The sequence below is a fragment of the Euleptes europaea genome, chromosome 1 (genome assembly GCF_029931775.1).
Source record: "Euleptes europaea isolate rEulEur1 chromosome 1, rEulEur1.hap1, whole genome shotgun sequence".
NCBI lineage: Eukaryota > Metazoa > Chordata > Lepidosauria > Squamata > Sphaerodactylidae > Euleptes > Euleptes europaea.
The window spans coordinates 22,823,286-22,848,887 of record NC_079312.1 but is presented as its reverse complement, the minus strand read 5'-3'; the positions used below and the strand labels follow the sequence as shown (position 1 = coordinate 22,848,887).

Sequence of the window (25,602 nt, the reverse complement as noted above, 5' to 3'; positions counted from 1 at the left end):
AATGTAGAATATTTGTGACTATTCTGCAACATAACAGCTCATTCAGTGTCTAAGGTAGCTTCATAGATAGGTCATACCCAGGTGTTAACTCATCTAGGGTTGCCACCTCTAGCTTAAGAAATTCCTGGAGATTTGGGCGGGGAGCCTGAGGAAGGTGGAATTTCGGGAGGGAGTGGAGCTCAGGAGGGGTGTAATGCCACCCTCCACAGCTGCCATTTTCTCCAGGGGACCTGATCTCTGTGGTCTGGAGATCAGTTATCATTATGTTCTTATGAGATCTTCAGGCCCCACGTGGAGGCTGGCAACCCTAAACCCATCCGTCTCTCCACTCTGTGGTATCCATATGGAACAGAGGGCAATATCATATCTGTAACACAACCGGATTTCCTCTCTCTACCCCCCTCCCGCACTGCCAGGTTATACTCCATTAGTCTCCAAAGGATATTTTGAACACAGTTACTTATTATCATTCGCTGAGTTTGAATTTCCTCTTCCACTTTAGGGGTATGTGTGTCAGAGCATTAACAGCCCTGGGGCAAATGGTTATTGAGTTATAGAAGGTAGGTGGCAAGAATAGCCTTCATGAGCATGCATCATTTTTGCTTGATTGAGGCCCTCAGGAGAAACGCCTAAACCACTGGCGGAGATGCATATTTAAGAGATGCATATTTGTATGGAAAATAAAGGGCAAGCAAACCATTAGGACCCCTCCCGTATATCTTCATTTCTTCCAGGAAGTGTTTGTTGACTAGGGTAGCCAGCTCTGGATTGGGAAATACCAGGAGATTTTGGGGATGGAGCTAGGGTTGCCAGCCTCCAGGTAGTGGCAGGAGATCTCTTGCTATTACAACGGCTCTCCAGCTAATAGAGATCAGTTCCCCTGGAGAAAATGACCGCTTTGGCAGTTGGACTCTATGACATTGAAGTCCCTCCCCTCTCCAAACCCCGCCCTCCTCAGGCTCCACCCCCAAAACATCCCACCGGTAGCAAAGAGTGACCTGGCAACCCTATGCTTAAAACTGGTGTTCTGGCCCAACTGGCATACCAGGTCTTTGTTTTCAAAAACAACAACGACAACATGCACAACCAGATAAGAGATATTAATGTGGGAAATGAACAATTAAAGCCTGGGTTTCGCAGAACTATGGTCCGTTATGTATTTCTCTGTGTGTGTGCCATCTTAAATGATTGTGGCGGAAGCTTTCATAGGGTAGCTGCAAGAGCACACTTCATTGAACACATGAACACATGAAGCTGGTCCATCACAGTCAGGATTGTCTACTCAGACTGGCAGCAGCTCTCCAGGTTCTCAGGCAGAGGTCCTTCACATCAACTATCAACAGATCCTTTTAGCTGGAGACCTTCTGCGTGCCAAGCAGACGCTCTTTCACTGAGCCACAGCCCAGTGTGTCCTCCTTTGGCAGAATTTATATGTATCTCTATCCCTGCATCTCCTTGTTGGGGGGAAAGGGGCGCATGTTGAATTTCTGTCCATCTTATAGCTGTTACCCACATATTCAATGTTCAGTATTGCGTTCTCAATATTATTTGCATCAGGAGTAAATAAAACCCATCTCGTGTCACCTGAACTTCCCTTTTCCCGTTTAAATCTTTTGCTGCTGCTTCTAGCACTGGTTTTCGTAAAACCTAAATTAAAATGTCACCCAAGTTGACGCAAATCAGAGTTGTGCTGTCAGTAGGTACTGCCACACGGTGGTCAAATTCTGTTACTGCAGCTGGTCATGCTGAGCACTGTAAAAGGACTCCTTTCTACCTTGTTCTCCTTTATGCCCTCCCCTGGGTGGTCCAGGCTAGCCTGATCTCGTCAGACCTCAGAAGCTAAGCAGGGTCGGCCCTGGTTAGTATTTGGATGGGAGGCCACCAAGGAAGTCCAGGGCTGCTTTGTAGAGGAAGGCAATGGCAAACCACCTCTGTTAGTCTCTTGCCATGAAAACCCCAAAAAGGGGTCGCCATAAGTCGGCTGCGACTTGACGGCACTTTACACACACACACCTCTGCACCGGCCATCTGTTGTGCAGATGAGCGTGCACAAACCTTTCCCTGCAGTCATGTGTGTCCTACATGGAAGGATCTATGGACTCTCAGGCGCTAATCGCATGATATATCATGGGTTGATGTACACCCCCCCGAAACATCGTTAATTCTGTACCAAACTGTGTGAACAACTGTCCCAAGTGGCAAGACTAGGGTTGCCAAGTCCCTCTTTGCAACCGGCAGGAGGTTTTTGGGGCGGAGCCTGAGGAGGGGAGGGCTTGGGGAGGGACTTCAATGCCATAGAGTCCAATTGCCAAAGCAGCCATTTTTTTCAGGTGAACTGGTCTCTATCGGCTGAAGATCAGTTGTAATAGTGGGAGATCTCCAGCTAGTACGTGGAGGTTGGCAACCCTAGGCAAGACCCGTGATTAGGGTTTACATCAAGCCACACAACGTATTAGATAAAAAACACCTCATAAGGTAAAAAATATCTCATAACCAAAGGCACAGTTGGTTACCAGGCCAAGCCTGGTTCCCATGGTAGATTACAGTTATCACGCAAACGGAGAGTAAGCAGTCATAACAAGCTTCTGAGAAACAGAGCCTTGAAGGCCAGCTGCACTCCGAGGCCTGGAGCTCACATAAGGTGCATTTCTGTATGTGCTTTTAATTAGTTTTTGTATTTATGACCACTGAGGAAGGCTTATTCAGGCCGAAACATGTATTGTCCAGTATTGGTCATTTATATTGAATGTATGTCAACTGTGTATAAGAATTTTGTAACAGATAATTTTATATGTGGCTTGTAATACAGGCCTGTCGCGAGGAGCTTGGTGGGTTAGTTAAAGAGAATAGAATCCAAAATACAGCCAAGCTACAAAAGCCAGTGATTGTTTATTTACAGTGCATAAAATCCAATTTACACACTCTCGACACTCCACCAACTATCTCCCGTGCTGTTGGTACATTTCACATTACATTTATACTTTTCAGGTTTACAGGAACCAATCAGCATCCAGCTGACTCATTTAGCGTAGTCATTGCACCTTCTTGCATCATCTCATGAGCAACACCTGCTCTCTCCAGCTGAACCCAGTTTCCACAGTGCAATGTGTTCCCAACCTCACAGTTCCTGATATGCAATGACTTGCTATCTTGACAAGGCCCTGTGTTTTTAACAATTTTATAGTGTACACCTTGTAATAAATATAATTATTTTTGTTATGTATGCAGCGGGAAGCTGGAATCATGTTGAGCTTGGATTCTCTCCAGGCTCCTGCGCTTGTGTGTTATCGGCTCAAGGGGTTGCAGCCGCCCAACCACGGACTGGGGGACATGGCCCCGGGTGGCCGAGTGGGCATATAAGCAAAGGTTTGTCGCACAGTTCTCTAGTTCGGTTCTCGTTCACCTAATAAAGCAGTTGCTGTTGGAACTCCGTCTCCGGTCTCGTGTATCGCCCACGCATACATTATAATTTTGTTACAGTTTCTAGCTTCACCTTTGAAGCTCCCACTAACCACACTCTGGCACAAAACCGGGTATCTGAGCCTCTAAAACCTTTATGCAGAAAAATGTCAGTTAGAGCAAAACAGTGGATTGTATCCTATGGCTGTGCGAACCCATGGCACTCGCAGTTGGGAGGTCTTTCACCCTTTCCCACAGTAGCTCTCTGAAACCCCTGAAAAAGAATTGGCAGAAGTCGTGGGATCCTATGAACAAAAAAGCCGCTGAGCATTGGTTGTCGTGAAGAGGGAGAATTGGGTGCAATTACTTCCGCCATGTTTTGCACCAGTCGCTCCAGCACGCTTTCTCTACCCATTGGCAGAAAAAGCAAATTGGGAGGCAAGTTTGCTCCATCTTCCTCCTGACTGCGACTCCTATACTTAGAAGAAGGAGAAGAGTTGGTTTTTATATGCCAACTTTCCCCACCCCTTAAGGAAGAATCAAACCAGCTTACAATCACCTTCCCTTCCTCTCCCCACAACAGACACCCTGTGAGGTAGGTGGGGCTGAGAGAGCTGTGACTAGCCCAAGGTCACCCAGCTGGCTTCATGTGGAGGAGTGGGGAAACCAACCCAGTTCACCAGATTAGCGTCCGCTGCTCATGTGCAGCAATGGGGAATCAAACACGGTTCTCCAGATTAGAGACCACCGCTCCAAACCACCGCTCCTAACCACTGCACCATGCTGGCTCTGCTGTTTCTACTTAATGGCTTGGTGTCCCACAGCCCTCGGTGGTGTAAAGTGCCATCAAGTCACAGCTGACATATGGTGACCCCATAGGGTTTTCAAGGCAAGAGATGAACAGACGTGGTTTGCCCTTGCCGGCCTCTTCATAGCAACCCTGGGCTTCCTTGATAGTCTCCCAAACAAGTACTAATGAGGGTTAAACCATAGACTTTTCAGCAATTCCTAGAAGGATGTGATGAGGAATTGGTAGGGTCCCAAAGCTCTTTTATTGACTCGAAGTCAAGAAAACGTTCTCTAACAACTTACAAAAGTGTAAAGAGACTTCTTCCCCGCGTCTGGCCGAGCTGGGCATTGTCAGTGGCGTGCTTTTAGTACATATTTGTTTAAATATTTCTAATCTCTTTTTAGACTTTTCTGGTTTGTTTTCAGACACAGAGAAAGGACTTTTATGCTGAAAGAAAACAAGTGCGTTGGGTGTTGTGAGAAATTCCTCCTTGTTAGCTGCTGCTTGGCAGGAGAAGCTACGAGAAATTCCTCCTACAAGAAATTCCTTCTAATTAGTTACTGTTTGGTAAGTGACGCTGTTACGAAGGTAAGGAACCCTAAAAGGTAACTAGCTGACCTCTACTTTGTTTTCGGGACATACAAGCATTTCAGACTTATTCCCACTTTTCATTGCATAGTTACAAAGTTTTATACTGCTAAACAAATCATAGCCTATGCAACCTGAGAAGGTTCATATTCACCAGCAAGCATTATTCAAGATGCAAACCATCAAGCTGAATAACTAAGCAATTTTATCATTTTCTTTGTCTTACAAATAAGGAGGCTGGAATGCCCAGCACCTCTTTATCAGCTCCCAAAAGTTGTTTTTAGGTACTGGTCTAAGCCACCCTTATAGTAGCATCTTGCTTGTTTTTACTAGCTCAGCACAAAGGTGAACAACCTCTAAATCATTAGAAAAAAACACTAAGATGGTGCTGGTCATGTCAACTAGTGCAGATTGTCACATCAGCTGTGATGTCATTTCTAGGTTCTCACAGGACACAGGAAGCTGCCTTATACTGAATCAGACCCTTGGTCCATCAAGCTCAGTATTGTCTACTCAGACTGGCTGCGGCTCTCCAGGGTCTCAGGCTGAGGACTTTCACATCCCCTACTTGCCTAGTCCCTTTAACTGGAGATGCCGGGGATTGAACCTGGGACCTTCTGCATGCCAAGCAGATGCTCTACCACTGAGCCACAGCCCCTCCCTCATGCCTCATGCAATGACAGCCTTTCCCTCCCCCCTGCTACTCCAAACGGCGGTGGAACAATATGGACATAACATCAAAATCAAGGGAGAGAGTCCCATAGCAAGGGTGCTACCCATGGTTGGTCTGAACATTGGGCAAACCTAGGCGATCACCTCGGCACCAGATTTTGAGAGGTGCCAAAAAGGTATGAGGGGCTTCCTCTACTGGCTTGGAAGGAGGCTTGGTGTTAACTGGCTTGTAGAACAGTGGTTCCCAACCTTTTTTTTACCAGGGACCACTAGACCTTTTTTGTTCGGTGCAGGGACCCCAAGGTTCAAAATAAAAATTCTGAGTGCCAATGCGGCAATTTAACCTGAATACTGAGGTTTTAGTTTAGAAAAAACAACTCATATGTTAACATCTTTTGCCTTAAAAGAAAAACACAATAGCAGAGCTTTCAATGATACAAACAACTTTTTATTGAAAGGCAAATCCAAGGCAAAACCTCCCATTCACAGATGGCCAATAACCCCCCATGCAGTTTTTTGAGAATCTGGATGGGGAAAACGTGCATCTGAGTGGCAAATCCAAGGCAAAACCTCCCATTCACAAATGGCCAATAACCCCGTCCCGCGACGGCTGTTAGCCCTTCCGTCGCGGGCCCTCTACAACGCCGCATACTTACCGCACGGGGGGGGGGCAACCCATGCCTGGAGGCTAGCCCGGGGGGCCATCTTCCATCCCCGAAGGAGGGAGCCGGGAGGGCAGCACGCGTGCCAACAAGTGCCCCTTCGGTCGCGTCGCCGGTGAGGGAGGATGGTGGCCGCGTGAGCGGCCTGGGGGCCGGGGGGAACTGAGGCCCAGCCGGTCCCTTGCCAATACGTCCCCTCTCCTCTAGGAAGCCGTTACGAGAGAGGAGCACAGCAAGGGACCTCCCCACAAACGGCTGGGAGATAGGAGGACGAGCGAGGGGGAGAAGACACAGCCCTATAAAGAGAGAATGGGGTGGAGGCCGAGGAGGATCGCCACGGGAAGGCAAATCCAAGACCTCCTCCTCCTCGCTGCCACCGCCTGGGCTCCTTCCTACCTTCCCTCCCCGGGGGGCCTGCCATCCGCCCGTCCTCAGTGCCTCGGCCTCCTGGCTGCTGCCGCTGCCCGCCTTGGTGCCGCCGGCCCTCGAGCGCCGCGTGCAAAACCCGGCCGCGCTGTGAGGAGAGGGAAAGGGGGGAGGAGGAGGAGGAGGGCACTTTAGCTCACACACGGCCCCTGAGCCGCGGCCGCAGCTCAACTGAGAGAGAGGGAGAGAGCTGCGTGCCGGAGCCCTGGTGGTATAACTTTGTTTTGCGGACCCCTGGTTTAGTTCTCGCGGACCCCTGGGGGTCCGCGGACTACCGGTTGGGAACCACTGTTGTAGAACCTCCATATCTGTTGACTCTGGTCTTCTGAGATCCAGCATGGTGTAGTGGCTAGAGTGGCAAACTAGGATTTGGGAGACTCGAGTTCAAATCTCCACTCTGCAATGGAAGCTTGTTGGCTGCCTTTTACTTTTGCTTCTTGTCTACCATTAGCCATTTTAAGAGTTTCTTCAGTCATCCACCAAGGATTTTCATTTCTTTTGGCTACAGGAATAGTCGCTGTGCATTCTTCCTTGGTAATATCTCTAGTTTCAACCCATAGTTCTTCTGGTTCACATTCACTGCAACTTCGTAATGCAAATCTGTTCTTTACATTGTCTTTAAACTCTTCAGGAATGATGCTTAGATTGTATTTTGCCACTATTAACGCATATGGCTACCCTACATCAAAATCCTTTAAAGGAACTTGTATACAGTTGGCGATGTTGTGATGTTAGTAGTAATGATATGCACAGTGGGGAGCAATCAGCCAACGGAGACTGGCCAGGTACTCATTGCTGATATGCTTACAATTTCCTGGCTCGCTTGAATTATGCGTTATCATTGGCTGACCAAGCACCATTCAAAAATCTGTTGCATTTGGAATATATATATGCTACTTTTGTACCTTTAACCATATTAATCAACTAGGGACTATTCATCATAGAATCATAGAGTTGGAAGGGGCCATACAGGCTATCTTGTCCAACCCCCTGCTCACTGCAGGATCAGCCTAGAGCAAGGGTGTCAAACATATGACCTGGGGAGTGGATCCAGCCCCTTGAGAGCTCTTATCAGGCTCGCGAACCAGCCAAGGCAGCCACCTCCCCCACAGTCCCGATCTGGGCTGGTGAGGCATGGCTCGGCCCGACCATGTGACATTTATGTTATAACTGGCCCTCATAGCAAATGAGTTCAACATCCCTGGCCTAGAGCATCCCTGACAAGTGTTCATCCAGCCGCGGCTTGAACACTGCCAGATCATGTTGGAGCAAGCTCAGAAGTTTGCTGGAATTAGGTGGAGTGAGAGAATGCAAACAGTGGTCGCAGTCCAATTTAGAACACAGTGGCCATTTATGCAGGGTCAATTTTGATGCTCTCTCAAAGCTCTTTTTAAAAATATGACCTTCAAAATGCCTATTCACGGTCCCATGCAAAAGGAGAAATTCCACACCCACCCCACTCGCCTGCTCCTTCGCCCTTTCCTTTGCATAGCCATCGGCAGTGGTCGTTTGCATAGCTAAGCCACGTTTGTGATTTTTCATGGTTCTTTCAGTAAATGCTTTGGTGCGGGGGGGGAAGGAGCAAATACAAAAGGTCACGTTAAAGGGGCTCTTTAGAAATGCAAAGCAGGTGTGCCCCGGCTTCGCAGTTACTTCCTGAATGACCGTTCAGCGTGAAAAACTTAAAAAAAAAAATGCGGGGCACTTCAGCCTAATTTCCAAGCATAAATGGCCTCAGTGAATAAGAGCATGCTGGGCTTTAGGAAGCAGGCAGGGAAAATAGCCAGGGCTGGAATACTAGAGAGAAAAACCCACATAGCTTTTCAACTCCCCCTTCTTCCTCCTCTGCAGGTTCACGACGACTAAAGAAAGCATTTCTTTTGTAAGGTTTTTTTTTTTTTTAATCAGGTGGGTTTGTTGTATGGTGGATTGGGGACAGGGACAGCTGCGGCAAAGCAGTGCAAGAATCCTCATGAGCCAAACATTTTTGATAGGGTTTAGACCATGTCTAAAGATCTGATGAAAAGGGAACATTTTTTGAGTGTTCAGGGGTTATCAGCTCTCTTCTACTTGGCCGAGGGCAACCCTTTGCAAGCTGCTCCTCACCGCTGTGCTTTTATGTTAGTCTGGTTAACTGATACCACGCGTCTATGCACAGTATGGCAACTATGTCCCCATGCATGAATATGATAGGGAACACGGGCTGCCAGCATGGCTGAAAGCAGGGACTTGCTTCTAGGAAATGTTCCCTCTACTAGAGTAAAGGTTATGGAGCAATAAATGTGTCAGAAAAATCCCCCCTACTTATCCCCACATTGACTGATAGCAGATCGCATCTACTTTTACACTCTTACTCTGGGTCATGTTGACCCCCTTTTTGACAAGGCTATAAATATCTCTAGTACAGGCTAAGTATTTTCCAAATCAGCATTTCTTTATGGGAGTGGGCAGGCGCATTTTTCCAGAAAGCTTCAGCTGCAGAATTCTAAATCTCTAAGACACAGAAGCAGAGCTGGAAGGGACCTCTAGGGTCATCTAGTCCAACCCCCTTATGCAGGAAGTTCACAGCTATCTTCCCCCTCACACCCCCAGTGACCCCTGCTTTATGCCCAGAGGAAGGGGGGAAACCCCCAGGATCCCTCGCCAATCTGGCCTGGAGGAAAATTCCTTCCTGACCCCAAAGTGGCAATCGCATTACCCTGAGCATGTAAGAAAGGGCCACGAGAGCCAAGCACTGACGGAACCCTTCCTGCAACCCTGCCCTAACATTTGCACTACAAATAACAAGAAGACGTGAACAAAAACCCTTTTAGGGTGCTCTCCTACGATACTGTATGCCTGATTTCCAATCTGCTGGCTCTGGAAGTCATACTATGAGAAAGCTTGGGTGCTAAGGATCCCCAGATCTCCAACGTCTCTGGCAAGGGGATGCCACGCTAAGAGATCGGGGGGCTAACTGACATACCACCGCACACGCACGCAAGTGGCAGCTCATAACTTGGGAAGGCACTGGTAGCTCCTTTGATGCAAGCTCAGTCCATTCGCTTTCACGTTCCCCTGCAGCGGCCGGGGCTCCTCTCTTGTCTCGCTCTCTGGCTGCACAGCCATTTCTTCTCCATGGAACAGTCAGTGCTGTTCACAACCCCATTGTTTAGATAAGCACACTGCCCATCTCCTTCCACTTCAAACCTGCAAGAGAAGAACAATAAAAGGGGCTAGTTTGCCTTCAGTAAACTGCTCTCTCACTAATTTTAGAAGTAAGGAAAAAAGGGGGAGAGGCATTGATGGTGACATTCTAGGAATTTCCCCCAGCCACTATGTTAAAGACTGTAGAGATTGGGAGAATCTCTAGAGCGGCACAGAGGAAGTGATGCCACACCCCCAAACTCCACTGTCCCCAGGCACCCCTTAAAATCTCCCAGTCTTTGCCAGAGCAGGTCTTGGAGCCCTAGTCAGAAGCTTCCTTTTTTGTATCTGTATAAGGATATGAATTAAAGCAAAGATTATTTAAGCCTTAAGTATTTTCTACAATTTTATTCGGTACATGACCAGCAGAATTACAAAAAGTCTAATACACAGTTGTATCTAACCCGCCATTCAAATGCAATGGATGGGATACAACACCCCACAATAAAATTTGAAGCTGACTATAAATATAAAATACATATAAAGCCCAGCAAATCGCCTAAATAAAGTTATCTTTACTAGGTAGCCCCTTATTTAATCACCACTTTATCTTCGCGAATTTTAAAGACTATAGCTAAAAATCTAGCACAATTCAGTATAAGCTCCGGGTTTGTCTCAAATAATAATTTCCGGCTTATTTCGGCATCAGTAACTCCATGCCATCTCTTTATTATTGGGGAAATAAGCTTCATTCTACTTGCTCCATAAAACCTGCAGTGCAATATAATGTGGTCCATCGACTCGATCCTCCCTGATGCACAGGGACAAAAGCCTTATGTATGAAAACATCCTCAGGAGTGCCTGTGGAGGTGGTTTCTTTTAACATGCAAAACAAGAGAGACACGCTTGAGTTAAAGAAATAGGAACTCACTGGTTGCTGAACGTGGTACCATCAAGCCATTTCCAGCTCTCGCCTGGTTGTCTGAGGAGGCCCACCCAGTGGTCGGAGGGTCCTTGGAGGCGCACTGCAACACTCTGGGTTTTTGTTTAAAAAAACACACGAGAAAAACTGGCTTTCAGAAGGAGGGCTTTCACATACAAGGATGGCGACTGCTTTGAAGCAAGAATGTTTTTTTTTTCAACTTCTGAGGCAATTGGCAGAATTTTGTGCATAAAAGCCAAGACGTTCAACAGGTCTCACACCTCTTTTTGGGGAGTAAACATGCAAAGTCATCAGCATCAATCGCACACCGTGCACATGCTTGACCAGAGTGGTCCATCGTTTCGGTCAGCACCGGCCCCAGCGTCAAGAGGAAAGCTTCTGCAGTTAGTTCCACTCCTGCCAGAGTCCGCTTAGAGTCAGCTCAGGCTGTTCCTAACCTGGACAAAACGGGCAATCTTACTTATTTATTACACTTATAACCCGCCCTCCTCAACAAGCCGACTCAGGGCGGGTGACATAGGGTTGCCAGGTCCCTCTTCTCAACCGGCGGGAGATTTTGGGGGGCGAAGCCTGAGGAGGGCAGGGTTTGGGGAGGGGAGGGGAGGGACTTCAATGCCATAGGGTTTAGTTGCCAAAGCGGCAATTTTTCTCCAGGGGATCTGATCTCTATCGGCTGGAGTTCACTTGAATTAGAAGGAGATCCCCTGCTACTATCTGGCAGTTGGCAACCCTAGGGTGACATTATTTTAAAAATGCAACAATGTGCAATATAAATATACATTCTAATCCATAATAAAACCATCAATAAAATTCTTAAACTACCTAAAATTATGGTGCACAAATCTAAAAGCTGTAGGGGACCGTACAGGTGGTAACCCTTTGCTTTTGTTGTTCCCACTAAGGGGAAAAGAGGGGGGGAGGCCAGTAGACGGTGTAAATAATATGAGCAAATATAGGCGGCTGTCCTCAATTGTAGGCCTGGTGGGAAAGCTCTGTCTTGCAGGCCCTGCGGAAAACTTTCAGATCCCGCAGGGCCCTGATGTTACCTTACGCATATTATAACGGCGGGCCTGATATCTGATAGCATGAGAGGCAAACTGCAGTAGCCAATACTGCCTGTCCTAATTGACTGCACCACAATCCAGCACCTCCTTCCTTTCGAACCACAGGAAGTAAGGTGAGGTTATCGTCTTGGGTGGCAGATTTCGGCTACCGTCAAGGATGGGGAAATGAAAGAGCCGTACTGTCCCGCAGGAAAATCTCCCACTCAAGCTCCACTGGTAATGGAGTTGCACATAACTCGGCATGGCCTCTGTATTTTCCCCATTCGTTTGAACGACACCATAGGTGGAAGAAGACGAAGAAGAAGAAGAAGAAGAAGAAGAAGAAGAAGAAGAAGAAGAAGAAGAAGAAGAAGAAGAAGAAGAAGAAGAAGAAGAAGAAGAAGAAGAAGAGGTCTATAAAATTAAGAAGTCTATAAAATTATGCATGGTTTGGAGAGAGTGGACAGGGGAGACGTTTTTCTCCCTCTCTCATAATACTAGAATGTGGGGTCATCTGCTGAAGCTGGAGGGTGAGAGATTCAAAACAGATCAAAGGAAGTATTTTTTCACACAACACATGGGTAAATTGTGGAACCCCCTGCCCCAGGATGTGGTGATGGCTGCCAGCTTGGAAGGCTTTATGAGGGGAGTGGACATATTCATGGAAGAGAGGGGTATTCATGGCTACTGGTTAAAATGGATACTAATCATGCTGCATACCTATTCTCTCCAGGATCAGAGGAGCATGTCTATTACCTTAGGAGCAGTGGAGCAAGGGCAGGATGGTGCTGCTGCAATCGTCTTGTTTGGGGGCTTCCTAGAGGCACCTGGTTGGCCACTGTGTGAACAGACTGCTGGACTTGATGGGCTTTGGTCTGATCCAGCAGGGCCTTTCTTATGTTCTTATAAGAAGAGTTGGTTTTTATATGCCAACTTTCTCTACCCCTTTTGGGTACGCATTGTCATTCATCCCAGGGCAGCTCACCCAGACTGCAGGAAAGTGGTTTGGAGGGTAGTATAGTGGTTAGGAACGGTGGTTTGGAGCGGTGGACACTGATCTGGAGAACCGGGTTTGATTCCCCGCTCCTCCACATGAGCGGCGGAGGCTAATCTGGTGAACTGGATTTGTTTCCCCACTCCTACACATGAAGAGTGGGTGACCTTGGGCCAGTCACAGCTCTCTTTGAGCTCTCTCAGTCCCACCTACCTCACAGGTGACTGTTGTGGGGAGGGGAAGGGAAGGTAGTTGTAAGCCGGTTTGATTCTTCCTTAAGTGGTAGAGAAAGGCAGCATCTAAAAACCAACTCTTCTTCTTCTTAGCCAAGGAACAGGATAGAATTCTGACTGGGTAGTGGAAAGTGCTGTCAAGTCACAGCTGATTTATGGCAAACCCTTGTGGGGTTTTCAAGGCAAGAGACGTTTGCCATCGACTGCCTCTGCATCGTGACCCTGGCATTCCTTGGAGATCTTCCATCCAAATATTAGCCGGGGTCCACCCTGCTTAGCTTCTGAGATCTGAGGAGATCGGGCTAGCTTGGGCCATCCAGGTCAGGGTTTCTCCCTGCTTATACCTCTATAAAAAAAAGGCTAGGGATTGTTTCCTTTTCCTTTTCTTTTTTTGATGAGAGTTGAAATGAGTTTTGATGAGAGCAGGGGAGGTACCTGATGGGCAAGATAACATTATGAAATACTAAGATTCATACTAGAAAGAAACCTCAAGAAAAGCACCAGTCTTTGGACAGAATTTTCTGCACAAGCTGTTTTGCAGCACAAACCACATGCGTAACAGCCGAAAGGCCTCTTGCAGCCTGAAGCACAGCTGAGAAACACCAGCTGCCCATTTTATTTCGAAGGAAACTATGAGCTCACACCAAAACCCGTACATGTTGGCGCGGCAGCAACGTCATCGAGGCCCTGTTGGCAGCTCCTTCCCTTACCAGTCTCTCTACGTTACCAATCACCGCCAAGGAGGCCCCGAGGGAGGAGCAGTGCTGCTGGCCGGCGTCCCAGGCCCCTTCCAGGTCCAAGAAGCGAAAGCAGCTCCCTTGGGCCGTGATCCAGCCAGGCGGGCAACAAGGGCTGGCCGTGACGGAGGATGGCAAGTCGGGTTTCGCCACTAACAACAAGAATCATCATGGTTTTATGGGTTGCATTTGTACCCTCCCTCCTTTCTTCGAGGAGCTTGGGGTGGACATAGGCATTACAGAAAGGGCAAAAGAGCTGCCATTATAGGTTGCCGAACTCCCTTTGGTGTAGCGGTTAAGAGTGGTGGACTCTAACCTGGAGAACTGGGTTTGATTCCCCGCTCCTCCACATGAGTGGCGGACTCTAATCTGGTGAACCAGGTTGGTTTCCCCCACTCCTCCACACGAAGCCAGCTGGGTGACCTTGGGCTAGTCACAGCTCTCGTCGAGCTCTCTCAGCCTGACCTACTTTTCAGGGTGTCTGTTGTGGGGAAGGGAAGGAGATTGTAAGCCAGTTTGATTCTTCCTTAAGTGGTAGAGAAAGTTGGCATATAAAAACCAGCTCTTCTCCTTCCTAGCGGTGTCTAGTTCAGAGGAGGACAAATAGTGGCCCAAGAGGCACATCGAGCTCACAGAGTAGGGTTGCCAACCTCCAGGTGGTGGATGGAGATCTCCTGCTATTACAACTGATCTCCAGCCGATAGAGATCAGTTCACCTGGAGAAAATGTCCTCTTTGGCAATTGGACTCTGTGGCACTGAAGTCCCTCCCCTCCCCAAACCCCACCTTCCTCAGGCTCTGCCCCAAAAATCTCCAGGTATTTCCCAACCCAGAGCTGGCAACCCTACACATCGAGCCTTTGCATCGAGGCTTCCAATTGCTTAACATATTGCTGGGAGTGAGCCAATGCTCCCCCCAAACAGCTCAAAGTAGGAAACTCTCGTAGATTTGGGGGTGGAGCTTGGGGAGTGGTGGTGTTTTGGAAGGGGAGGAGCTCAGTAGGGATGCGATGCCATAAAGTCCCTCCAGGGAAACCGATCTCTGTAGTCTGGAAATTAGCTGTGATACCAGGAGATCTCCAGGCCCCATCTGGAGGTTGGCAACCCTAAGTTGAAGGCTGAGAGCCATTAAGAACAGCCTCTGCTAGCTTTTGAGGGCTCTGAATTGAACACCAGTTTGTTTCCAGGAGCACTGCCGGAGCTAGAAACAAGAAGAGGAACCAACCCGGAACCACCAAAAGTAGACCAGAGACCCAGATACTGCCCTCAGTCCGACAAAACTGTTCATTCCTAGTCCAGCTGAAAACAACATGAGCCAATGACATTACGCTCTTCACTGACTACCAGTATGTTGAGGGTAGGCAGAGCAACATACAACGCAATGGCATCTCATCAACTGGAGCCAGAAGAAAGGCTGGCAAAGCGATATGGTGCAGTTGCAGCTTCAGATCTCCGGAAACGTCCAGTTAGACCTGCACAGTAGCATTTCACACTAACGTTGCAAGGTAGGATATTGATACGCAGGTCGATAAGGATCATGTGGGATTGGAAGCTCAGGTTTTTCACACCCCAGGTCTATTCCACAGCCGTTGCGTCTTTACCAGCTCTCATTAAGCATAACACAGACTTTGTCTAGAGCTCAGTTCTCCCGGCCAGTGTTTGCACGGAGCTGCCGGAGAGGTTCCAAGGGGAAGCACAGAACCAGTCTTGGAAAAGGCCAGCTTCCCACAGGCAGGCCGTACCATTTGACAGAATAGGTGACAGATGTTGCATGCCAGTTAAAGGCAGAAAATTGCTAGTTTTTTTTAATCCCAAATGTTTAAAGCAATCTGATTTATACATGCAATAATAAGTAATTGTAAAATAGATTTATTTGGGGGTGCGTGTGCTAGTGATGGAAGGGGAATGAAATGGATAAAAATTAATTTAATAGTGTACTTTGTGTAACTACACAGCAACTTGATTATATACATATATATATATATATATATATATATCTGAATTGGCGTATATCTTAAAATAACATATTAAAGAAAACAAAAAAGAGAAAACGTTTTCATTGGGCATCAGCCAATCGCTCTTCTGTGGGGCCAGATTTTATTTTATTGCTTCTTCCTTGAGCTACATGACCTCACACCAGTTCCAGATAAGTGAGAGCCAATCCTCAAAGAATTATTTTCATGCCATGATTTCATTGGTCATATGACTGCAAGTTGTTCTCTTTGCAGAACCAATTTCACACCACTATTGATTCACAATGAGAAATGTCAGGACTGTGAAAAACCACGTTTTCCAAAGTTATTACGTGACCAGGAAAAAAAGAGAATGTCATCGCAACTAGCAATTTATGTGGACAAATATTAAAACTGATACCCCTTCCAAGTATTTTTCATTTTTATTTTTTTTGCACCAGAATAACAAAAAGAAAGGCACAACTGAGAAATTATACAAAGTTGTTTTCGGTTTGACTGCTGAAAACACTCAGAGTGTTTATTGCCTTTGTGAAAGGGTGGAAGCGAGTATTAAACATCAGCCAAACATATTTGTGTGTGCAAGATTATAGGAAATGATAGAGAACTATAGGGTGTGAACAAGTATTTGTCCAGCTGCTGCTTAAAGACTGCCAGTGAAGGGGAACGCACCACCTCCCTAGGCAGCCAATTCCACTGCTAAACTACTCTCACTGTAAAAAATAAATAAATTCCTAGTGTCCAACCAGTATATTTCTTCCTGTAATTTATACCCATTATTGTGAGTCCTATCCTCTGCTGCCAATGGGAACAGCTCCCTGTCCTCCTCTAAGTGACAGCCCTTCAAATACTTACACCTGTGGGTTTTCAGACATGACAAAATACATAGCAAGGTATAAAGTTACCCTAAACATTTATGGTAAGCTACAGGGGTTGGGGAAAAAATAGAATATCTAAAGCGGTTTTTCACTGTACATTGAATTTCCACTCACTCGTAAAAACGAAGATAGTTGTTATCAAGCCCACAATCTGGATGGTGAATAGTACCAGAACGATCAAAGTGATAGAGTTTTGGGTCCTGGAGTTTGATTGAGCTCCTGCAGAGGGTTAAGGTAGAAAACAATTAAAACCAGGTTTTTCTGTTTATTTCCATCCCAGTCTTCCCTTATGGAGGTCTGGTCTCTTGTTCCTCCTCACAGTGATGTGTGAGGCAGGCTGGGTAAAATAACAACCCTGGTGTTCCTTGGAGGTCTCCCATCCAAATACTAACCAGGCTGACCCTGCTTAGCTTTCGAGATCTGATGAGATTGGCCTATACCATGCTGCTTTCCCTCCCTATACCTGGATGTAGGAAGTCACATATGAAGCTGCCTTCTACTGAATCAGACCATTGGTCCATCAGGGTCAGTATTGACTACTCAGACTACCAGCAGATCTCCAGGGTCTTAAACTGAGGTTTTTCACATCACTTACTACCTTATCCTTTCAACTGGAGTTGCTGGGGATTGAACCTGGGACCTTTTGTATGCAAAGCAGATGCTCTCACCCCCCCCCCAGCCCCTCAATTGTTAGGTATGACCTAGGGAGATCTGCAGGCACATTGATCACTCCCTCCTGTTATTGCAAATTAGAGGAGCAAGTGTGGCTACAGTACTACAGTGCCAGCATGTTATAGTGGTAAGCATGTCTGGGCCCAGGCTAGCCTGATCTCGTCAGACCTCAGAAGCTAAGTAGGGTCAACCCTGGTTAGTATTTGGATGGGAGACCACCCAGGAATACCAGGGTTGCTGTGCAGAGGAAGGCACTGGCAAAACCACCTCTGTTAGTCTCTTGCCATGAAAACCCCAAAAAGGGGTTGCCATAAGTCGGCTGCGACTTGACGGCACTTTACACACACACCAAATCAGATACCCACCCACCTAGTTTTAACATTAGTTTTTGCACATGCTTCTGGCTGGAACGGGTGAAGTCTCTTCTTCTAATTTTTGCCTTTGCCCTCCCGGTTCGGGACGCTGTGCGGAAGCAACCCTCTTCCACGACTGACCAAGCAAGAAGACTGCTGTGGAAGCATTGGCACCTCCTGGGGGCAGAACAAGTGCCACAAATGCCCCCACCTGCAGTGTAAGTCACTTGGCACGCGCGCGCACACACACACACACACACACACACACACACACAAACACACACGTCTGGGAAATCCCAGTTCAAATCCCCACTCTTTCACAGAAGTTAACTGGATGGCCCTGGGCCAGTCCCTCCCTGTCTAACCACCTTGCAGGGTTGTGTTGCAAGGAAAAAAACAAAGAAGAGAAAAATATTGTCAGCTGCTCAGGGGGAAAGCGAGGTATAAATATCTAAATAAATACCCCAATCAGATTTTGAAGTAGGGGGAGTGGGCATTCTGCGTCTCTGGCAGAATCTGTCACAGGAGCCTTTTTTGTATTTGAGGCTTAGATGGCCGTTGAGCCTCTTTTGTTCGATTTGTTTGGAAGCTGGCGGGCGTAGTTTGCAATAAATATAAAAGGTCTCGCCAACACAAGTTTTGACAACTAATTCAGGGGAGAACCACTTTAAGCTTCATGTGCAAAAATGCCCCCACACCAAGCTTTCACCAGCTGTATTCATTTTGCAAACACCCCAAGGACCTCTGGCTGGGCCTTCGCTCTAGGGTTGCCAGCTCCGGGTTGGGAAATACCTGGAGATTTTGGGGGTGGAGCCTGAGAAGGGTGGGGTTTGGGGAGAGGAGGGACTTCAATGCCATAGAGCCCAATGGCCAAAGCAGCCATTTTCTCCAGGTGAACTGATCTCTCTTGCCTGGAGATCAGTTGTAATAGCGGGAAATCTCCAGCCACCACCTGGAAGTTGGCAACCCTACTTCGGTCGGACCCAGCAAGGCAGACCTCATGTTCTTGAGAAGCTCCATTTACCTTCTTCCTTGCTATCACTGAAGTTGAAGTCAACCCACTGCTCCATCAGCATCAGCTCATCTGTGTGGTCCTTCTCATTCCCACTGAGTTCCTCTCCTTTAAAGGACAACAACAAGTGTGACCATGGATCCCAGCTATACCTTCCACAGGTAGTTTAGAGATGAAACTGAACTGAGTAGTAGTGAGAAAGAAGGGGGGTCTTTGGGGGTTAAGGGGTACTGCTGGTGCTTGGGGCTTTGTCCCCTGCTGGCAGGTGAACCCTTGCCAGCAACCTGCTTCCCTTGCCAGCACTCAATGGGACAGTTGGGTGGGGAGGAAGGGCTAAACAGCATCTGTTGACACTGCAATATCACTTCCAGTTGCATGGGGCACTCTAGGACAGGGCTTCTTAAAGTTTTCCCACTCGCGACCCCTTTTCGCCTGAGACGTTTTTACGCTACCCCGGGTATATAGGTATATAAAATAGGTATACAAATCAAACATTTACTGATAACAAATCATGAAGAAATTTATTTTAAAACAACTCTTTGGTATACATATAATTTTACCATTTACTGTTGCAAAAATTTTCGCGACCCCCACGTTCAGTTATGCAACCCCATATGGGGTCGCAACCCACAATTTAAGAAGCTTTGCTCTAGGACTCACCCAAAATTGGAGTTTTAGGTGAATCTTAGAATGCAGCGTCGATGGATGCCATTTTGGTAAGCACAGCCTAGGGTTGCCAGCTCCGGATTGGGAAATACCTGGAGATTTTGGGGGCAGAGCCTGAGGAGGGCGGGGTTTGGCGAGGGGAGTGACTTCAATGCCAGGGAGCACAATTGAAGAAGCGGCCATTTTCTCCAGGTGAACTGATCTCTGTCGGCTGGAGATCAGTTGTAATAGTGGGAGATCTCCAGCCACCACCCGGAGGTTGGCAACCCTAGCACCGTCCCCTATAGTTTCCTGGGTGATAATACTATTGGAGATTGATATTGCTTTGGAGATGCCCTGCTTGCTATGCTGGCCTGCCTTCTCAGTTTGTGCCTCTGCAAATAAATGGATATGACAACTTCAAGTACTTGAAGGGCTGTCATATAGAGGACGGTGCTGAGTTGTTTTAAGTTTGCCCCAGAAGGTGGGACCAGAAACAATGGGGTTGAAATTAAATCAAAAGAGTTTCCGTCTAGACATTAGGAAGAATTTTCTAACAGAGCGGTTCTTCAGTGGAACAGGCTTCATCAGGAGGTGGTAAGCGCTCCTTCCCTGGAGGTTTTTAAGAAGAGGCTAGATGGCCATCTGTCAGCAATGCTGATTCTGTGACCTTAGGCAGTTCATGAGAGCGAGGGCATCTTGGCCGTCTTCTGGGCATGGAGTAGGGGTCACTGGGTGTGTGTGGGGGGGGAGGTAGTTGTGAAATTCCTGCATTGGGCAGGGGGTTGGACTAGATGACCCTGGTGGTCCCTTCCAACTCTATGATTCTAACTCATATTTGCTTCATTCAGCTAGGATCCATGCGCACAAGGAAGTAAGTTTTAACACGGACATCCTTAGCTGGCCGTGGAATTGCATCTGACAATGGGAGTGGAGTTCTGTGTCCCAAAAGGAAACTGATTCTGTCAAGTTGCCTTGGAATTTCGTTCCACTTGAAGAAATGGGAGGAGTGATACAATAAAATAACATTAATGTAAATTAACTTTGACTTCTAAAACGTCGCCTACAAGTATACTTCCAGATGTTACTAGCTCTGCATTTTTCAGGCACAATGCCACATTTCTTTACCTTTGCCTTTGGAGCCAGATGTTGGGTTTGAGTTTCCAGAAGTGCTCAGCCGTGAACCTTCCTTCCACCTGCAAAGTAAAAATTCCAGAACACATTCGACAAAATCAAAAACAGTTTAAAATGGTTACAGCTGGGTAGCTGTGTCAGTCTGTAGTAGCGGAACAAAATCTGAGCCCAGTACACCTCAAAGACCAACAATGTTTTCCAGGGTGAGTCAAAGCTCACGTGGTCAGACGTGAAATAGTTAAAAATTATTATATTGAATGTCAGCAACAGTACTTGGAAATGTCATCCTATCACTTCTTTGCTTTGTTCCTATTTCAAGCATCTGCCTGGCTAGCCATGAGGATTTTATGATGGTCACTTCTACCATCCCTCCCCTCTCCAAGAGGAATGCATCCAAGCAGGGAGAAGAAAAAGGACACTTACCCACTCTGTGAGCATCCAGTCTCCTGGTTTAGAGGGAGAAAAAAAATAAACATTTATTTTACTAAAAAGTAATGAATCAGTAGGGTTGCCAGCTCCTGGTTGGGAAATACCTGGAGATTTTTGGGGTGGAGCCTGAGGAGGGTGGGGTTGCCGAGAGGAGGGACTTCAATGCCATGGAGTCCAATTGCTAAAGTGGCCATTTTCGCCAGGTGAACTGATCCCTGTTGCCTGGAGATCAGATGTAATAGTGGGAGATCTCCAGCCACCACCTGGAGGTTGGCAACCCTATGAATCAGTGATAGTAATAACTACAGTGGGATGCAATCTTGTACACCCCTGTCTGAGAGCAGACCCCACAGGACAATGTGGGACTTACTTCAGAGTAAAAATGCATAGGATTGGGATGTTACTTGATTAAACTGTGAATTAACTGATTAACTAAATCCAATTAATGGACTGTTATAAGCAGTGACGTATGCCTTGTGTTATATGCCTCGAAAAAGTACTCCCTTAAAACAGGCATTCCTCTCAGTGTACGAAAGAAGGAATACCTCTTCTAACATGGTACCTGCCATCTGAGATTTTGTAATTATTTGTATTACTATATTTTTTAATTATCTGTAGCTCAAGTAATAAGTCTCTGCACAGTGGAATTCTACAGTCTGGCTGCTCGAGGAATAAGTTCACACGGGAGGCTTGTTACTTAGAAAAGAAATAGAAGTTCATTATTGTAAGAGAACTCTCCATACTGGAGAGGGAAGGCAGAGCACGGGCTTCCCGCTATCTGTCTAAGCTCATGGGCCTTGGTCTGATCCAGCACGGCTTTTCTTATGTTCTTATGTTCACTTCCCCAGTTTATGTGTCTTTTAAGATGGCAGTTGAAATCTGTTCTTTAGGAGACTTACAATCGCTTTCCCAAATATTTCTGATGCTGCTTAAATAGGCTTTTTATCTACTAAAACTTCAGTTTGCCCTCTTCTTTTTATTCCTTTATATGTCTTTAAATCTGTGGTGTTTCTACTGTATTTTTCTTCTGTTTTTGTGAACTTTTTCAAAGATACTTCCACAGAGAGTATAGGCTATAAACATGATCAATAAGTACTATAGTGCCCCTGTATCTTCTCCTGAAAGAAGAAAAGTATAGTGATTTTGAATACAGATGCAATGGCCATTTAAATCTTTCATAGTGGGTAGCCGTGTTAGTCTGTCTGGCTTCTTATTGTCTTATGGATAAAATTCATGGTGCTGATTTTGACCCACCTGGTTTCTCGTACTTGCTGTCTGTTCCCGGGGAACCACAGTGTGTGATTCATGAGCCTCAGATTCCCTGCAGACTGCACAAAGTGGGATTTGATCCTCTACACCAAAGAGATGTACATCTTCTCCACGTTTTTCACATGCATCCTCAGCTGAGAGTTCTGTTTCCGCTACAGTTGTAGGTCTAGAACTATCTCCCATCTTCTTAGGAGGCTCCAGATTTGGTTATTTTGGTCCTGGTAGATTTCTCTGCCACCAGAGCAGGGACGATTTCTTTTAGATCTTTCCCCTGACGATCTCTTGTTGCACACTTCCCAAAAGTTGTGCTTGTAGAGTCAGCTGGCCAGATGTTGACAAAGCTCCAAACAAATCAAATGCTTTGCCTCTTTGACTTTTTGAAAAGTATACATCCACAATGCTCACTGCAGAAAACAGAGGAGACATTCTTACACATTCAGCAGGAGTTCTAAGAGATTCACAAAATGTAAGCAGCTAAAGCTTTCATGTCTGGGAGAGCTTAGTTTTGAGCTGCAGCTAGTTTCACTGTAATCCCATTGAAATCAGTGGGCCTGGTTAGTTGTGACTAGCCTAGTTATTTCAAAGGGATAGAAGCCAGAGATAATATCAAGGAAGAATGCACAAAGACTCATCCTCTAGCCAAAATAAATAAAAAGATAGATGACTGATGAAACTCTTAAAATTGCTAGAGGTACATGAGAAACAAAAGTAAAGGGTAACAGAAATAGAATCAGAAGTCTAAATGCATGTAGATACAAAAACAACTACTATGATAACCACTGTAAAGAAATAGAAGAGAACAACAAAAAGGAAGAACAGGAGATCTGTTCCACAAGATCCAAGAAATCAACGGGAAATTTAAATCATAGTTAGGTATGCTGTAAGATCAACACGGAATACATTAATTGAACAGGGAAAATAAAGAAGGGATGGGAACAGTACAATGAAGAACTATACAGAAGAGATAAAAGGATGACAGATTCATTCAAATAAGAATCTTTTGAAGAGGTGTGCCTGGCTGAACAATGGAGCCTGCTAATGTCCATTTTGTCCCCCTAAGATGAAATAATCAGTGCTCCGAGCAGACCATTAATTACACTATCTACAGCCATCCCAACAGTCAATCAGTATTCAAGAGAATAGTCCGGCATTCTCTTGGGTCCTGACACCTCATCAAGCCTCTCCTGTCTTATCGTTTGGACCCTGGAAAAGCAATCAATTCTTTGTCTCTGGCTTTCCTTCCAGCTTACCTCGTACTGCCTCAGGACCCATTTTGGGGGTATAAATATTGGTCCTTTGGCCATTCATAGCATGTGTGTGTTCTGGATCTGTGCGCACACCCTCACTTGTATGTGGGTTCTTATTTTGCTCCTGGAAACGCTGGTTGTTTTCTTCTGCTGCACTCTTTTCCCGGGGCGTCCCGTCAAGACTGGTAACTATCACCCATCCCTGAAACCCTATCTAGCTTCCTCCCTTTTCTCTTAGTTAGTCCTTGTATGCTTTGTGTGCGTTTGTTCATTGCTTAACAGATATTTCTTGCTTCTTTTATATCATTCTGTAATAAAACAAATTTTAATTATACAACTGCTTGCTTGTTTGAGTTTCCCCAGGACTATCCAAGTATACATTGGTTATCGATCCCAGTTACCCCCTCTCGCTCTGTCTCCCCAGCTAATTTCCCCAACTAAAGTGTCAGCTGCCTACTTAGGGTCACACCTTTGCTCCTTCATCGATGGTGGGGGAGAATATTCCAACAAGTTACATTCAAATGCAGTAACAGAGAGTAGCAGTACAGTGTTTTTTTAATGTTCAAAACATTTCAACATACATTTTTATTGCAGTGCTTAACAACAGCTTTGCACGGTACATCATGTGCACCATTTTGGGGAGGAAGGCTGAAAGAGTGCCTTGCCTGAGGAGTCCTAGAAGGTACATTATAGAGATGACATCTGAATCCAGGATTTCCTGATTTGTGGTTCAGTCTTCTAGTCTATGCTGCCGAAACTCTCATAAGAAGGTTCTGAGAAATAAGGTCCCGCCCTGACAAACAGCAAACTTCTGATAAATCATGGTTCACATGCCTCACGAAACAGGCTAGATGTTCGTCCTCCGCCCCACCTCAAGTCTTTAGCAATTGCCTACCTGGGTTTCTGCAGCCTGGGTTTCTGCAGCCTTCCTTCTAATCCTCAGGCCAGTTTGGAGGGAAAACTGGACTCCTGGCTGAAATCTAGACCTCCAAGCTTATAGCTCTTTAATCCAACATCAGTTCTGACTTGGTTGAACCACCACTCCCCGAGAAAACCAGCAGCAAAGTGAAATGGGAGCTGTGAAAATCCTCATCATAGGAGAGCGCTGGGGGTGGGGGAAGCAGGTTGATGATGGACTGGAAGGGCTAAATCTGTCCGGTGCCGCCTTTGCCAAGGCTAGTGAGGCCTTAAATAACGGAGGGGTGTCAACACCCAGAGGGCAGAGGCTGGCTGGAGCGACGGGCGCAAGTGTGACCCAGAGTGACCCATAGGTGTGGAAAAAAGGGAACCGCTTCAGGGGACGGATTCTCCCAGGCTGCAAAAAGAGCAGAGTGGCCAACTTTGAAGCTTCTGAAATTACAAACCTGGATTCCTGCTTCAATGGGACATGGTTCTTTAGAATTGCAACAGGAGAGGAAACAACCGGGAACAAATCATAGGTCTGTTGTGGTTTTTTAAATCAGCCTTCTGCGTGCCAGTGGCCTTGGGTTAAATGAGGTCTTTTGGCAGGGATATGCGCTAGTCCCATTACAGGGGTACTAGATCCTGACAGATTACTGGCAGGTTCTGCCTGTCCCATTGGCAGCATGGAGAAGCTAAGGCCCTATGTGGGTGACTGAATTTAGTACCCTAGACAGAATTATCCAAAGTTGCTTGTATAATTTCAAACAGATTCATAGAAACATACAGTTGGAAGGGACCTCCAGGGTCATCTAGTCCAAACCCCTGCACAATGCAGGAAATTCACAACTACCTCCCCCTGCCCACACTCCCAGTGACCCCTGCTCCATGCCCAGAAGGTGGCCAAAAAAAACCCTTCCAGGATCCCTGGCCAATCTGGCCTAGAGGAAAATTGCTTCTTGACCTCAAAGTGGCGATTGGCATTTCCCTGGGCATATAAGAAAGGGCCACGAGAGCCAAGCACTGATGCAACCCTTCCTGCCCTTCTTCTCATGATCTGCCTAAGTTCACAGAATCAGCATTGTTGACAGATGGCCATCTAACCTCTTCTTAAAAACCTCCAGGGAAGGAGAGCTTACCACCTCCCGAGGAAGCCTGTTCCACTGAGGAACCGCTCTAACTGTTAGAAAATTCTTCCTAATGTCTAGACGGAAACTCTTTCGATTTAATTTCAACCTGTTGGTTCTGTTCCAACCTTCTGGGGCATCAGAAAACGACCCCGCACCATCCTCTATATGACAGTCCTCCAAGTACTTGAAGATGGTTATCATATCACCTTTCAGTCATCTCCTCTCCAGGCTTTTTTAAATTTCGGAAATCTTTTGAAAGCTGTTTATGGAGCCAGCCTGACTTCTTTTGGCTCCTTCTCATGGGAATTGTTTGTGGTGTGCCTTCTCCCACCCCTCTTAAATTCCTTTCACC

The 25,602-nt window shown here is 46.5% G+C and overlaps 1 protein-coding gene across 1 annotated transcript; it reads right to left on the bottom strand.

The window, feature by feature from the left end:
- Window positions 1-9,499: 9,499 nt before the first annotated feature.
- Window positions 9,500-22,156, bottom strand: LOC130473591 (C-type lectin domain family 2 member H-like). Its single transcript, XM_056845150.1, has 8 exons — window positions 21,959-22,156; window positions 20,699-20,721; window positions 20,270-20,337; window positions 18,509-18,604; window positions 16,574-16,678; window positions 13,587-13,765; window positions 10,595-10,698; window positions 9,500-9,726 (listed from the first exon to the last, which is right to left on the bottom strand). The coding sequence occupies exons 1-8, from the start codon at window positions 22,154-22,156 to the stop codon at window positions 9,585-9,587; spliced, it is 915 nt and encodes a 304-aa protein (XP_056701128.1). The 3' UTR covers window positions 9,500-9,584.
- Window positions 22,157-25,602: the final 3,446 nt, after the last annotated feature.

Coding starts and splice junctions, on each gene's coding strand:
- LOC130473591 (XM_056845150.1), bottom strand. CDS start 22,156: ATGGGAGATAGTTCTAGACCTACAACTGTAGCGGAAACAGAACTCTCA. Junction 18,605..20,269: donor ATCTGGCTCCAAAGGCAAAG/GTAAAGAAATGT, acceptor TGTCCTTTAAAG/GAGAGGAACTCAGTGGGAAT. Junction 10,699..13,586: donor TTGGTAACGTAGAGAGACTG/GTAAGGGAAGGA, acceptor ACAAAAACCCAG/AGTGTTGCAGTGCGCCTCCA.